Genomic DNA, 16,339 nt, shown 5'->3' with positions numbered 1-16,339 from the left:
GCAGTGTGCGTCGGCTCCACATAATGCCACCCCCAAACAACAGGGAACCTCCACCTTGCTGCACTTGCTGGACAGTGTGTCTAAGATGTTCAGCCTGACCGGGTTGCCTCCAAACATGTCTCCAGTGACTGTCTGGTTGAAGGCATATGCGACACTCACCGGTGAAGAGAACTTGATGCCAATCCTAAGAAGTCCATTTGGCATGTTGTTGGGCCCATCTGTAATGCGCTGCATGGTGTCGTGGTTGCAAAGATGGACCTCGTCATGGACGTCAGGAGTGAAGTTGTGCATCATGCAGCCCATTGCACATAGTTTGAGTCGTAACACAATGTCCTGTGGCTGCACGAAAAGCATTATTCAACATGGTGGCATTTCTGTCAGGGTTCCTCCAGGCCATAATCCATAGGTAGTAGTCATTCACTGCAGTAGTAGCCCTTGGGTGGCCTGAGCAATGCATGTCATTGACAGTTTCTGTCTCTCTGTACCACCACCTTGTCTGAACAAAATTGCTTCGGTTCACTCTGAGACACCTGGATACTTCCCTTGTTGAGAGCCCTTCCTGGCACATAGTAACAATGCAGATGCGATTGAACTGCGATATTGACCGTCCAGGCAAGGTTGAACTACAGACAACACAAGTTGGGTACCGCCTTCCTGGTGAAATGACTGCAAATTATTGGCTGTCGGAACCCTTCCGTCTAATAGGCACGGCTCATGCATGACTGTTTACACCTTTGGGCAAGTTTAGTGACATCTGTGAACAGTCAAAGGGACTGTGTCTGTGATACAATATCCACATTCAGTGTCTATCTTCAGGAGTTCTGGGAACTGGGGAGATGCAAAACTTTTTTTGATGTGTGTGTTCACATTTGTGAGCTATGTATTTTCATTGTATGAGTGTCATTCAATAATTAAAGAGACAAATTGGTCTGGCGAAAAATCTTTTAGTAGGGCAAGTTTGGTACTTTTATGGCTTTAAGTTGGCGTCACTGGGGTGAGCCCTGATCAGCTACTTGCACTCGAGAGGACGACGGTTCAATCCCTCTTGTGGCCATCCTAATTTAGGTTTTCTGTGATTTCCCTAAATCGCTCCAGGCAAATGCTGGGATGGTTCCTTTGAAAAGGCACGTCCAACTTCCTTCCCCATCCTTTCCTAATCCGATGAGACCGATGACCTCGCTGTCTGGTCTCCTCCCCAACAACAACCCAACCTGATCAGCTGATGTATCTACATTGTTTTGTTTACGACCTCAAAAATACATTTCAAGATGGTGAGTCCACTTGAAATATCCACATTAGTTGAACAACAGTTTGTTATTAATTTTTTACTTGGTGAAGGTGAGAAACCAGTGAATATATACTGTAGAATGTCTAAAGTTTGTGCTGAAGGTTGTATGAATCGTGCAAATGTTTACAAATGGGTAGAGCAGTTCAAAAGTGTTCACTACTCAGTGATTGACGAACACCATTCTGGCTGACCAGTTGCAGTTTCAACTCCCTCACTTGAAAGTCAAATTCATGACATTATTCATACCGACCGCTGTGTGATTGTGGAAATGATAGTTGATAAGGTTCAAGTTAATACTGGTACAGTTCATAACATTATCTGTAACAAGCTGAGGAACCACAAAACATGTGCAAGATGGGTCCCAAAGGATTTGACGTGGCTACAAAAGGAAACAAGGTTGAGAGTGTGCACAGAGCTAAAAGAACATTATGAAAGAGAAAGTGAGCACTTCCTCAACAAAATTTTAACTTGTGATGAAACTTGGGTTCACTATTACGAGCCAGAATCAAAAAGACAAAGCATGGAGTGGAAGTACGCCAACTGACATGTTAAGAAAAAATTCGAAACCCAAGCATCAGTGGGGAAAGTCATGTTGATGGTGTTTTGGGATGCTGAAGGTCCAGTTTTTTGTGATTATTTCAAAGAGCAGCATACAATGAAGAGCCAATACTACTTGGATTTGTTTTTAAACTAGGTGAAGCCAGCCATGAATGAGAGGCGTTGTGGATCTCAGAGGAGAGGTGTGATTCTCCAACAAGACAATGTACGTCCTCATATTGCTCAATTAACCCATGAAACTATCGACAAATTTGGCAGGGAAGTATTGCGTCATCCCCCGTACTGTTGTGATTTAGCACCTAGTGATTTCCTTTTGTTTGGTGCACTGAAGGAGGCCTTACGTGGGAAGAGGTTCCAGGACAATGAGGACATGAAAAAGTTTGTAAGAAATTTGTTCAAACATCGAGATAAAGAGTTCTTTGCAGCCAGAATAAAAAAGCTTATAGTCCGTTGCAACAAGTGCATAAATGTTCAAGAGGATTATGTTGAACAGTAAAAAAAGTATTGTTTTGTAAAAATAAACGCTTTTTTCTCCAGACCAATTTGTCTCTAATTATTGAATGACCCTCGTATTAAGATGACAAATCTTGTTTAATTGCAAGATGATCCCTCTTTGAACAAATAATTAAAAAGAAATAAATCTTTTTTCATCTTCATCTTCCTCTTCATCTTCTTCTTCTCCTCATGCCATTACAACCTTGCATGTGTCTTAGCTTGTTCACCAAGTTGCCTCCATTCTTCCCACTCCAGGGCAGTTCTCCGCCATCCTCTAACTCTGAGAGACTTTATGTCTTCTCCCACATTGTCTGTCCACCACTTTTGTAGCCTTCCTTTCTGTATTCCTTTCTGTTCGCCTTCATTCAAAAACCGTTTTACTTGTTCATCCAGTATCCATCCTAAAGCAATGTCCACTTCAGGCTATTCTCATACTTTTAATTGTTCTTACAATGTCAGCTTCGTTTACGAGTCAATCCAGCTCAGTGTTTGTACTGTATATCCAGAAACAATTGTTACACTGAACTGCCCCGTAGTTCTTGTGCAGAACCCTGAGTTCAAATATCCCTAGCTGCTGCTCATCACTACTTGTTAGTGTCTGTGTTTCACACCCACAGGTTAGAACTGACCTGATAATGACCTTGTAAATTCAGTTTCAGCTGTCTATTTATATTTAATAACCTAGAGACCAACAATTTCTTAAAAGTGTGGTTCAGTTGACATGGAATTTGTCCTATTAATATTAGATCTCAGATAGTCAAATCTCTGCACATGCCCAAACTTGAAACCAGCTCCTGACAGTTAATCCAAATTATTATTTTCTTTGTGCTCTGTCCATCTTGATCACCAGATCATGGTGTCTGCTGAGCATCTTCTTAATTCGGCCCACTTCTGGTTTCCAAGCCTTGTTGAGATTATAACCACAGTCCTCATTCATAAGATTATCCCTGGTACAAATTTCAATGGCTTCTCTAACAACACTGGCCCAGTATTTGGAAGTCTGTGCTAAAATTCTAGTATGGCTGTATTTCACTATTTGTGATGTATATGATTGTGATTGGTTGTAATTGATATTTCCTTATCTGGAACGTGGACGTTTAATTATTCGGAATCAGACGCTTGACAATGGCTATTTGGTAAAGGCAATGTTACTCGTAGTTGACCGTGAAATAAAACTGAAATAATCGGACTTCGTAATTAAATCGTTTCCAAAGACTGCTGCGGTAGGTACGGACTCATAATCTAATCTCAATATTACAATGATTTGCCAGCCATGCCAATACGTCGTACAGAGGTGATTGTCTACTGAACATAAAAAAGTTACATAGTTAGTTAAATCAGATATATTCAATGAAATTGCCTACAGTTCATAATCCTACTTACTTTTACAAATACAAATTCTTTTCAGAATCGAGTGCCTAGTGTGGTTGCAACTCGCAGTATTCTTCTATAACATGAAAATATGGCGGTGTGCCAGACAATAAAATAAAATACGTGCTTCTCGCACCACTTCTACCAGAGCTCTCTCTTCTTAATCAAACATAAGAGTAACGTAATTATGCTTTTGTTTTATCAGCGACACAGCGCTGCAGTTGTGTGCCATAGGCTTTATTTATTTGTTACTGATTATTTATTTAATTAATATTTCGCGTTTCCGCGGAAACTCACGCTCGGCATGCAAATGTGCCTTTATATTGCCCCCTGAATTGCGAGGCGAAAGGACACACCTGCAGGCGAGCAATTCACCTAAAGGCACAAGAAAATCTAAGTTATCTACAACTATTTACATGACTTACATTACACACATTATACATATTATGTACAAAATTTGAATGACGCGGGTGCGCCGTAAAAGTTCTTATGTTGGCAGATAGAGTGCGCGCATGCGCAGAAGCGTCTGTGTGACTCCGGCACTGCCGTTATATTGTACAGTTAGATCACGCGGCACAGTATTGCAGTTCATATTGTTCGTGTGCGCGCGTTTCTAAATCGTTGCACAAAGAAAATATTCAAGCAAGATTTCATATGAAGACTACATTCTATGACAGGTAACTTAGTTTTAAATTTACAATATTTGTTATAACACAATACAACTTAGATTGTTGAATGTTTCTTAGTTACATAGTATTGTTTTGAAATACTTCAAAGAAAAATGTCCGTATGTTTCAGGTGCGTTGACCTATACACATCGTGACGTTATTTCAGTTCATATTCACCTGCTGCACAATAATTTTTTACAGGTTAGTGTCGTCGTGGTAAAGTTTTTTGATCACAGTAACATCGTTGTATAACAACGTGATTAATACATAAGCGTGTCCATTTCCCATTTCCATTATAGTCGTTGTGCTACAGTTCGTTGTGACAAAAAGCATTGTTTATTACAGATCTGACGTGACCCGTCGAGTAATTGGTCCACGTGCAGTTCGTTTTTTTTTTTTTTTTTTTTTTTTTTTTTTTTTTTTTTTTTTTTTTTTTTTTTTTACATTCCGTGGAAGCTTGGTTGCAGAACCTCGGACGGCACATAGCTGGCGTCGATTCTTGGACAGTCCAGGTAAGAGAGGTAAGAGTGTCCGTCACATTTCGAGAACATTTCATTCCCTGAAGTTCCAACCAAAATTCTTCCACCCGTCGTGTTGTTTTCTGGACAGGCACTTTGTGTCCATTTAATCCAGTTAACATCTTGAAGTTAGGTACTGTAGTAATGTCACTAGACGATGCACGAATTATGCACTTCACATTTTCAGTTTTTTTTTTTTTTTTTTTTTTTTTTTTTTTTTTTTTTCTGAATATATCTCACCTAAATGTTCGTAGTTATTAATCAAAGAAATGGTTCATCGCGTTTACATAGGTACGATGCATAATGAATGGCATTAACCGTTTCTTTCACATAGGTTTCTGCGTGGTTGCAGAGTTAGTAATGTTCGTTAATGTCCGTGAACAGTGGTTCACTATGCAATGTCTTTTTGGCACTCGTTTTGTTCCAATTTTTTTTACATAGTAACAGTTACATTATACATCATTGAAAGAAAAATAAACATGAGTAATCGTACATATACACGTCACATATTTTCTTAGCATAAACATAATTCAGTTGCACATAAACATGTTTACATCATCATTACATAGCTATGGGTTATTACATTGTGTCACATTTGATTACATGAATTGCAGATATTGACGTCCTCTTTATCGGTTTTGCTGGAATTTTATCGATGTTTATTTTATGATGTCATCTGAAATTAAGATTGGTTAGACACAACATTCATTACATCAGTAGGCAAGACCAGGCATTTTCACTACTCAATAAATATTCAAAATAATAAGAGACGGAAAACTGTTCGATTCCTCGCGTTTTGTGCGTGTGTGTATAGTGTCTGTGTGGCCTTGACTACTGATAGATGCTTTTCGTGTTGAGAGATGTGCGTCTAATCTATTTTTCGTAGTAAAAGATCGCTTCACAGATGACGTCTGTCGGTTCGTCAGGTGTCATACCAAGTCAGTGGTACCTACAGTAACAAATGTTTCGTGAAAAATTAATATATCATTCACTGCTACGTAAACATAAATTTTATTTTAATATTCCGTCTTCCAGGTGGTGGCGCGCGCTGAAAGAAGAGTTCTTCTGCCTTCAACTGCGTCACTGGAACCGCTGAAATGAAAATTTCTATACTACTTATTATCTGTGTTGTAGCAACAGAGTTTTTCGAGTTGCTTAGCAATGTTTTGATGGGTATGACTTTGACATTATTCCGCATGAAATGCTCTAAGATCTCGGTGTGCGTATAGCCCAATAATTTTGTTAGTTCTACGATGTTGTAACAGATACGCACCAGGATGCGGTATGTTAATAATTATATAAGGTCCTTCATGTAGCAGACGCCACTTAGCGTTGCGTCGCTTTAGTGCTACAGATTTATGATGAGTACGAAGTAGTACAAGCATTCCTACCTCGAATTTTTGTTTTCTTTTTATTGTGTTTCTGTGATGTTTGTTTCGTATCTGTGCGTGATGTGTCAGCGTAGTCAAAACTTCTTTTATTTTCTGTTCTGGTGTGATTTCCTTGTCTGACAACTTAGGTAATGGTTCTATCCACTGATCGTTCTGTTTGCAATTGAACATGATCTCGTTAGGTGTGTAATTTGTATCGTAAATATTTAAGTTATTGTGTACGTCTTCGAAAAGACTTAGGTAGGACACCCAATTAGTATGTTTTGATGAAATATAGGTCCTCATGAATCGGTTTAATTCTCGGAAAAGTCTCTCAGTCGCGTTACATTGTGGACTAAACCTCGAAATAAATATACTTTTAATGTTATTGTCCTTCAAGAAATTTCTCCATTTGTACCCAGAGTAGTATGCTGCATTATCTGACAGAATTGCTTTAGGTTTTCCCACGTGCGTCAGGTAATCACTTGAGAATCTTCGTATTATAGCACTTGCAGTGGCGGATTTTAAAGCATAAAGTTTTACATGTTTAGAAAATATATCGTAAAAAGCTAAGATATATTTGACGCCTCCAGAGCTTGCTGGATGCGGTCCACTGATGTCAGTACACAGAATTTCCAGGGGTTTACTGGGTAAAATAGAATGTAAATCTGTTTTTGTGGATAAATTCTGAGGTTTTGATTTTTGACATATGACACATGTTTTCAGTTCCCTGTAAATTTTTCTTCTCATATTGCTAAAATAACAGTATGTGCTGATCTTTGCTAAACACTTTTTCGTCCCATAATGACCCCAAACTATGTGTGTGTGCCAAATCAGATTACGTTCAGACTCTTTGGGAATGCATACACACCAGTTAGTAGCATTTGGATGTCGGCGATAAAATAACACATCATTGTGTAACTTGTAATACTTAGTCAAAGGATGATTGTGTTTTTCTACCAGTAATGTTATTATCTTATACCAGTGAGGATCAGATTTTTGTAATTCAGCCATGTTTCTGCACATATCAATATAATATTGGTGATACTGCTTATCTTGCATTAAGAGAATCCTGTAGTCATTTACATTTTCCAAGTCACTGTTGGTATCATTCATACCTTGTGGAAGTCTAGACAAAGCGTCTGCAATGGTGTTGTCCTTACCTCTTATGTATTTAATTTCAAAAGAGTAGTTCTGAAGTGTAACTGCCCATCGTGATAGTCTAGGATGTACAAGTTTACAAGTTAACAAAAATGTCAGGGCCTGGTGGTCAGTGTAAGTTACTGTATGTTTTCCAAATAAATAATAATTGAATTTCTTGAATGCCCATACTATGGAAAGTGTTTCTAACTCAGTAGTGGAGTATGTACGCTCACATTCAGATAAAGTACGACTCGCAAACCCAATAATTCTTATCTGTTCCTTTTCTTTATTCTTTACAACTTGAAATAAGCAACATCCCAAACCAGTACGTGAAGCGTCACAAGTCATAGAAAAATCTAAATTGAAATCTGGATGGCTCAATAAGTTTGCATTCACTAAGGCATGTTTAATTGTATTAAAGTCATTCTGGCACTGTTCTGACCAGATCCAAACTTGATTCTTTCTGAGTAGATTTAGCAGATGTTTACTGTTCAAAAGTGGTTGTGGCAAAAAACGTCTGAAAAATGAACATAGCCCAAGGAATGATTTTAACTGCTTTTTAGTTCGAGGGCTAGGAAAGTTTCTGATAGCATCTAATTTACTGGGATCAGGACGTATGCCCTGTGAATTAATGATATGTCCTAAATATTTTATCTCACAGCAACCAAACTTTGATTTTCTAAGATTGGCTGTGACTCCAGCTTGTGCAAATTTTTCTAAAATTCTTTGAAGTGTGTCAACGTGTTCATTCCAAGACTGTGTAGCTATCAGTATATCATCTACATAGTGTGTGACTGTCTCAACTAAATCGTCGCCAAGCACGGTATCCAGGGCTGTAATGAATACCCCAGAACTGACATTCAGTCCGAAAGGTAGAACACAAAACTGATAGGTTCGCCCCCCGAACATAAATGCAGTATATTTCCGAGAATCAGGAGTGATACCCACCTGCCAAAATGAATTAGCGAGATCTATTGTGGAAAAATATTTTGCATCTAGAAATTTCTGTAATTGCTCTTCTAAATTTTCGGGTTTTATGTGAACTGGTAAAATTATTTCATTAATTGCTCGTGCGTCTAACACTAACCTAATGCTTCCATTTGATTTTTTGACAACAAGTAGAGGACTACAGTAAGGTGAGGTGGATGGTTCAATGACCTTCCAGTCTAACATTTGTTTTAATTCTTGCCACACAGCAGGTCGTTGAGATAACGGTACGTTATATGTCTTGTGGTAGAAGATCTTGTGAGGCTTAACTTCAATCTTGTACACATACGTGTTGATAACACCTATTCGTTTGGTAAAAACTTGTAAATATTTGGATAACACTTCCTGTAGTTTTATACGTTCATGTGCACTGAGAGCTGTAGCTTCATTTATCTTATGATCAAGCAATGTTTTCAAGTCCATTAGCTCTGTGTCAGATGAGTGTGTGTGTGTGTCTTGAATGTCATTGTCAAGTACTAACTGAACCTTGTACCCTGTACAGTGTTTGTCATGCTTTAGAGTTCTCCTGTCCAAATCAATAATAATTACACTGCCTTTATCCTTTAAAATACATTTACCTTCGGAGAAGTCTATAATGCAGTCCTTCTCGCTCATAATATCTATTCCTAATATGCAATTTGTCACAAGGTTTTGTACAACCAGGAATGGCCATTGTATGGTTCCATTACCTATTTTAATGTTTACAAAAACTTGCTTCGTAACCCTACATGACTTATTACCTAGTGCAGTAGTTATTTTACAGTTTTGGGCAGGAAACTCAGGCACGGGTTCCAATTCACACATCTTTTTATAGAAATTAAAAGACAAAACGCTCACAGCTGCACCTGTATCTAGGATAATAGTAGTTGGAATCCCACCTACTACACCAGTAGTAGATGCTAAAACAATTTCATTTGTGTTTGAACGACATTGTGTACTGTCTTGCAAAAGTTCATCTGATATATTGTTATTGTGGTTGTATCTTATAAATAAAACAGGTAATTTTTGTTTAGAGTTATTCGGCATATCATTATTCTGTTGTTCAAGTGTGGTGTCAAATAACTGATTAACATTGAAGTCGCCCCCCAAGAATTCTTCAGCCACGACCTGGGGCATAGAAGTGACTGTTTCTAGTTTGTCGGATTAGCATTTGTACTAGGTACTGACACAGATTGAGGTTGTGTATCAGGTGTCATTTCTATTATATTCACATTCGGATATTGCCTATTGTGACCTCCAAACTTTTGCGGTTGTTGTTGCTGTTGCGCATTATAACTTACCTGTCGGTCGTAAGGTATGCTCCAATTTTGTCCTGGTGGCTGCTGTGGTAAAGCAGTGTTTGAATGAAAGTACTGATCGTTACGAGTCCAGCCTTGACGCTGTCTTGGCTCGTAGTTATTATTATTTCTATTTCTGTTTGTGCTTTTGTCGTTCCCTTTGTATCCGTTGTTACCGTTGTAGTTATTACCGCGGTGCCTTTTGTATGGATTGCCGGATGAAGTGTTATTACTGTTGTAACTATTGTTTGTATTGGAATACGCGTGTTGATTTTGATTTCCGTATTGAGACGGCATGTGAGTTTGCTGTTTTTGCTGTACCGCGTATCCAACTGTGGGCGCGCCAGAATTGAGTTGGCAAGCCTGCATGTTTTGCATTCCACTAGTGTAAACATTGTGGCTGCTGTTTTGCCGCGCGAAGCGCTGATCTTCAAGTAACATGTCAACCGAATCTAAAGCTGTTAAGAAATAATCTGAATCGTCATCCGGGATATGTAGGAGTTTTTTCTTTAATGTTGAAAGGCAATTTGGCCTTCAACGCACGGAGTATATCGCGTGTTGCGACTGGTTCGTCTAAAAAGTGTCCCATGTTCAAGTATTTTTCAAAATATCTGCGTAAGTTGCCATTTTTACTGTTAAAAATTTCAGGTTCTAGAATTTGTCTTCTGAGTCGCTCCTGGACGGATTGCGACCAGAATTTGTTCAGAAAAGCACGCTCAAACTCACTGTACGTGGTACATACGTCAGCTTGACTGTATGCCCAGACAGCTGCATCGCCTTGGATGTAACCGACAATATATGAAATCTTTTTCCGGTCACTCCAAGTGCGTGGAAATGCGTTACTAAAAGATTTAAGAAAAATCACCGGATGAATGGTTCGTTTTTCTGGGATAAAAATCTGAAATTGCCTGTGTTTCATTAAGCTTTCTTCTTCCTTCGCATTGTGATATGGATTTATTCCACTGTAATTACTGCTATGTTCAGCTGGCGAGTAATTACGATAATGTTGCTGTGGTTTACCATGATAATAGCTTGTGTTTGTGTTTGCACATCGTGGTATGTATTGTAGTCGTGGTGTGTTTTGTTCTTGTGTGTTTGTCGTGTGCGGTATGTATGTGTCATACTCGAATGTATTTTGGTTCCTGAACTGTGCATTTTGACTGATATTTTCGTTACATTCAGTCAGTGGTCGATCGGTGAATTCTCTCATGGGTGCAGTGACGGATTGTACTGCATCACTGATCAGCTGTTTGTTATTAGTCATGTATTCCGCTACGGAGTCGTGCACAATTGTTGGTAAATTTTCACGTAAGCATCTATCAAAATGTTTGTCTTTGTTCACTACCCAATCATGAAATTCTTTATTAATGTTTTGAAAATGAGCTGTGGCATCAGATTGTAAGATGTCAGTCAGGTGTTGTTCAACATTGTCAAATTTATTCTGCACATCAGTAATTCGTCTTTCAAGGTTGTCGTGCACTAAAGGATATGTTTGAATTTGTTCAGTAAGAACTTCACACGTGACATTAAGGTTTTTTACTTGTGTCTGTAAAAGTGCTACGTCAGTTGTAGTCTTTTTCTTGTCTCATATTAAGCTGGGAAAATTTAGTACTGAGTTCATTCATCTGTTTGGTCAGTGTGGCGTCTATAAGTTCCACACGTTTACATAGTCATTACCTGTCTTGAGTGCTATGAGGTCAGATTTAATTTCGTCATTTTGTGTCTTTGAGGTTGCCATGTTCTCCGCGTTCTGTTTCATTAACATTTGTAACATGTCGGCAATGTTTACCGTTTGCAAGGTCTGTGCCCCCGCCGCGTCATTAGACGTGACGTCATGCATTAACATGGGCTCTGACTGAGACTGAAATTTTTGTGGTGGACGGGCTATTGTCAAAATTTCCGTCAACACTTGCGTCAATGTTTGATAAATCGTCACTACCGGTTGCTGTCATAAAGTCATTTTCTAACATTTGTCTCTCGTCCGAGTCGGATGTCTGAATAGTACGTCTTTGCTGTTCCATTTTTGCGTATTGATTTCTAGTTATTACCATGCCACACGTGATATATGTTTCAAGAAAATATTTGACACTGATTTTAAAATAAGATGCAGTTGAGCATGAATCGCTCGTAGCAACAATGGCTGTCCGTTAATTTAAAAATATAAACTGAATTTGAGATTATTGGTAATGGTTGCTGGCCATGTTACATCATATCGTACAGAAGTCGGCCATATTGTACACTCGTGTATTGGTATTGTTGCATACGTTATTGTTTAGGGAAAAGTACTGAGAATGGAATTTATTACTGAAAACTGTTATGCGCGAAAGAAACACTACAGAATTTACTGAAAAGCTAATACACTGAATTTATATGTCTGGTCAAGCCTGTTAATGCAAAGATGCTGCGTCTTACCTTATTTTGCTGGAAGTTTCATTGCGTCTTCCGGCAAAACTTTAGAATTGGAAAATATCTTCAGATTTTTGTTATCTCTCATACATTCACGTCCAGGTCCAGAAAGTTGATTTTTCACATGAAACAAAAAGAACAATGTAACAAATGACAAAATAACAAGTCCGACACGCAGTCGCCAATATAAAATAAAATATATAATAAATAAAATATTACAATTATTCACTATTTGTGATGTATATGATTGTGATTGGTTGTAATTGATATTTCCTTATCTGGAACGTGGACGTTTAATTATTCGGAATCAGACGCTTGACAATGGCTATTTGGTAAAGGCAATGTTACTCGTAGTTGACCGTGAAATAAAACTGAAATAATCGGACTTCGTAATTAAATCGTTTCCAAAGACTGCTGCGGTAGGTACGGACTCATAATCTAATCTCAATATTACAATGATTTGCCAGCCATGCCAATACGTCGTACAGAGGTGATTGTCTACTGAACATAAAAAAGTTACATAGTTAGTTAAATCAGATATATTCAATGAAATTGCCTACAGTTCATAATCCTACTTACTTTTACAAATACAAATTCTTTTCAGAATCGAGTGCCTAGTGTGGTTGCAACTCGCAGTATTCTTCTATAACATGAAAATATGGCGGTGTGCCAGACAATAAAATAAAATACGTGCTTCTCGCACCACTTCTACCAGAGCTCTCTCTTCTTAATCAAACATAAGAGTAACGTAATTATGCTTTTGTTTTATCAGCGACACAGCGCTGCAGTTGTGTGCCATAGGCTTTATTTATTTGTTACTGATTATTTATTTAATTAATATTTCGCGTTTCCGCGGAAACTCACGCTCGGCATGCAAATGTGCCTTTATATGGCTTCTCTAACAACACTGGCCCAGTATTTGGAAGTCTGTGCTAAAATTCTAGTATGGCTGTATTCTATCACATGATAGTACAAGAAAAATAATAGTGGCATAAGAACAGATCACATAATCCCACCTTGATTTGTTCAGTGCCTCTTTCATTGCTTTTACATGTTTTTGCATAATCATATGAAAGTGTTAAGTAAGACTGCACAAGTCTTGTCTCCATTTATGTATAAAACAATGTCTTAATAGGACAGTGGACTTGGGTTGTAATAATAATCTTTGTCTTACAGGTAATGCAGAACCACAACATTCCACCTTGAAGCAACCAGATGCTCCAAACTCAGTTATGTATAATGCAAGTGTACACCCATCCTTGAGACCAGCAGAAACAAACAATGAAGCCAACCTTGCTCGAGAACCAGAATATTATGAGTCTATGCAGATAGATCCTCACTTAAAGCCAAGTCAGATAAATAGTGAATCCAACTCCGAACAAGAGCCACAATGCTTGGGTCCTTTTGTAGAATTGTCAAGCATCAAGTGTCCTAAATGCTTTGTGGTACTGACAGAGTATTATCAACTTATCAGTCATTCTTGTATTGATGAACACATTTGGAGTGAGGCAAGTAAAACAAAACTTAAATGCTGCTTTTGTGAGAAGGAGTATAGTACTGTGTCTGCTTTGAAAAGACATATTAAAACATATGTTCGTAAGACATACGTGAAGTGTAGCATTTGTGGACTGCGCCTTACCAATGAATTTTCTTTCAAAACACATGCACTAACACATACAAATCAGTGGCCATATCGCTGTGATATCTGTGGTCAAGGGTCTGTATCAGAATATCACTTGGGACTCCATAAAACGATTCACACAAATGAAAAGCCTTGGATGTGTGATATCTGTGGAGCTATGTTTCCAAATCAAGCAAGATTAAATGGTCACAAAATATTTCACTCGGAAAAGAGATATGAATGTGACTTGTGTTTTGCAAAGTTTAGAGGACATTATCAAGTTAAAGAACATAAGAAGAAGGTGCACTCTGCCAGGAAAAAGAATTTTAAGTGTGAACACTGCAGCTCAGCTTTTACTTCTAAATATTTTATGAAGTTGCACAAAGAAATGAAACATGATGATAATTCAGGCGGAGAAAGCTTCTTTTGTTCTGTATGTAACAGGGAATTTAAACATAGATTTGCTTTCAATAGACACATGTATAAGCATAAACTTCGGAATGAAAATGTAATATACACATGTGACATGTGTAAGAGGAATTTTGCAACAAAATCCTCTCTGACTAGGCACATTTTAGAACACAGTGGAAAACAGTTCAGTTGTACTCATTGTGGAATGTTATTTACACAACAAAGTAGTGTAAAAAGGCATATACTAAAACTGCATTCCAGTGATGGATGATACTTTGATACTTTTGATTATGTGGAAAAGACAAAGAAAAAGGATTTTGTGGCCATTGTCACTGTTAAAATCTTGTGAGTAGTTGGATGCACCATACTCCTCTTCAAAATTTTTAAATACTCAACTTTTTGATCCCTCTTGTTGATGTCCCCAGATGGCAGAACATGTCAAAAGGCAGTGTCATGTTCACTTATAAAAGGCTGTTTTCTTGCACTTCTTCAAAGAATTCGTGTTATTGGATACAAAAATCTTAAGGCTGCTAATGATGAGCAGTCGTTATTGGGCAAATACTGATACAGATAAGGAAAGGAGGAGGGGGCAGAGATGTTAAAAAAAATTAAATTGTTTTCATCCAACCAAATTAGCTTGCTGGTAATATTTACTTCCTTGATGACAGCCATGAAGCCAGAATTCCTTTATACCTGTTGTTGTAAACGCTCTATAAAAATGCCTGATGGACATTTGAGCTCGCGATACACAGGCTCTGGAAACAGTTTGTGAACAAGCAAGGTCATAAGAAAATTGAAAAATGTGTTATGACTAGACATATTAGTAAGCACTCTTATCAAGTTCCTAATGCCCTGAATATCTGTCACTCCAAAAATATTTGGGCTACCAAAGATAGACAAAGAAGGGTGTCCACTGAGACCTATTGTGAACAGGATTAACTCTCCAATGTGCTTTCTAGCAGGTCAGTTATCAGGGAAATAAATCATCTTGTCAAAAAAAAAAAAAAAAAAAACTCTTTTGTGAGGGATCATGAACATTTGTTATTAATATTGCGAAGGATTCCAACCATTTGTTATAAACAGTACCCATAGTTAAGGTATCCACAACTGTCATCCTGCTGAGCTTTGATGTGAAAGCCCTTTCTTCTGACATTCCAGTAGCAGATACTGTGGAGTTCATTGGAGGCAAAATTGCTATGGATATATGTGAGCTGGTCAAAATCTGCAAGTGATTCAGCTTATTTTAATCATAAATGAGAGTTTTGTGAACACTGTCACGATGTTGCTCACTTTTGTTGTCATTAGCAGCTGGCATTTCCATACAACATTTTGAGGATTAGCAATAAACAAGATGAATGAAGAAGCTTCCTCACATTCTGTAAAGTTACAAGTTGCTAATAGAGTAATCAACCAGTTAGGGACAATCCTCTATAAGGATGGCATAAGGGTTAGTTTTTCAGTCAGTACAAAATAAAAGATTTTCTCATATTTAGAATGTATAACAGTAATTGCTCCAACATCACAGGAGTAGAGTAAATGATATGTGATTGCTTTACAGAATATATAGGCAAAACTGGGAAGATATTTAAGTAACATGTTAAAGAGCATGAATGCCATGCACATTTACAACAAAGGTTAAAGTCTGCAGTACAGCAGCACCAAAACGAGTGTGACAGAGTTATAGATTTTAATAACATAAGAGTTATAGCTAAAGAAAGTAATACAAGTAAAAGGAAGCTCTGAGTGGCAGTTGAAACCTAGAAGAATGAGTGAATTATTGATAGAGATGATGGCTACAGGCTTATGGCCGTTGTGGCTATCTGCTACAAAGGAAGTAAATACGTAGGCTATGCTGTGTGAGGAATATAAACAACAGTCAGGACAAATACTCAGAAACATTTTTATAAAAATCCCCAGCTCCTATTAGTATTCACCAGGGCACCAATGGCAGCAGAAGATTTTTTGCCAATTACTCCACTTCTCCGAAAAAGTGTGGGAAAACAGCCTTTTTTTGTAAGTGAACATACCATTGTTTTTCAAGTGTTCAGCATTCAGGGTACACCAGAACCATCCCGTAATAGATCCCTGAAGAGGGATTGAAACATAAAGTATTTTACCGAAGAAGAATGTGATGCGGTGTAAAAGCACAAAAAATTTTACTGTAAATGGGAAGCAGCCATGAACAGAAATCATCATGCATACACAAATTTCTGTGTAGCAATTTTA

The 16,339-nt window shown here is 37.9% G+C and overlaps 1 protein-coding gene and 1 long non-coding RNA gene across 4 annotated transcripts in view; one reads left to right on the top strand and one right to left on the bottom strand.

The window, feature by feature from the left end:
• LOC126237496 (zinc finger protein 235-like) overlaps positions 1-15,126 on the top strand; it is a 200,645-nt gene extending 185,519 nt beyond the window's left edge. For both annotated transcript variants that reach the window (XM_049947651.1, XM_049947649.1), the window contains exon 7: positions 13,258-15,126. In XM_049947651.1, coding sequence (XP_049803608.1) covers positions 13,258-14,384 — 1,127 coding nt within the window. In that variant the 3' untranslated portion in view covers positions 14,385-15,126. The remainder of the gene's footprint in view (positions 1-13,257) is intronic.
• Positions 1-16,339, bottom strand: part of LOC126237498 (uncharacterized) — a 105,060-nt gene that overhangs the window by 62,460 nt on the left and 26,261 nt on the right. The gene's annotated exons all lie outside the window — the stretch shown is intronic.

Source organism: Schistocerca nitens, chromosome 2, assembly GCF_023898315.1.
Source record: "Schistocerca nitens isolate TAMUIC-IGC-003100 chromosome 2, iqSchNite1.1, whole genome shotgun sequence".
Lineage (NCBI taxonomy): Eukaryota > Metazoa > Arthropoda > Insecta > Orthoptera > Acrididae > Schistocerca > Schistocerca nitens.
This window is presented reverse-complemented; position numbering and strand designations above follow the sequence as displayed.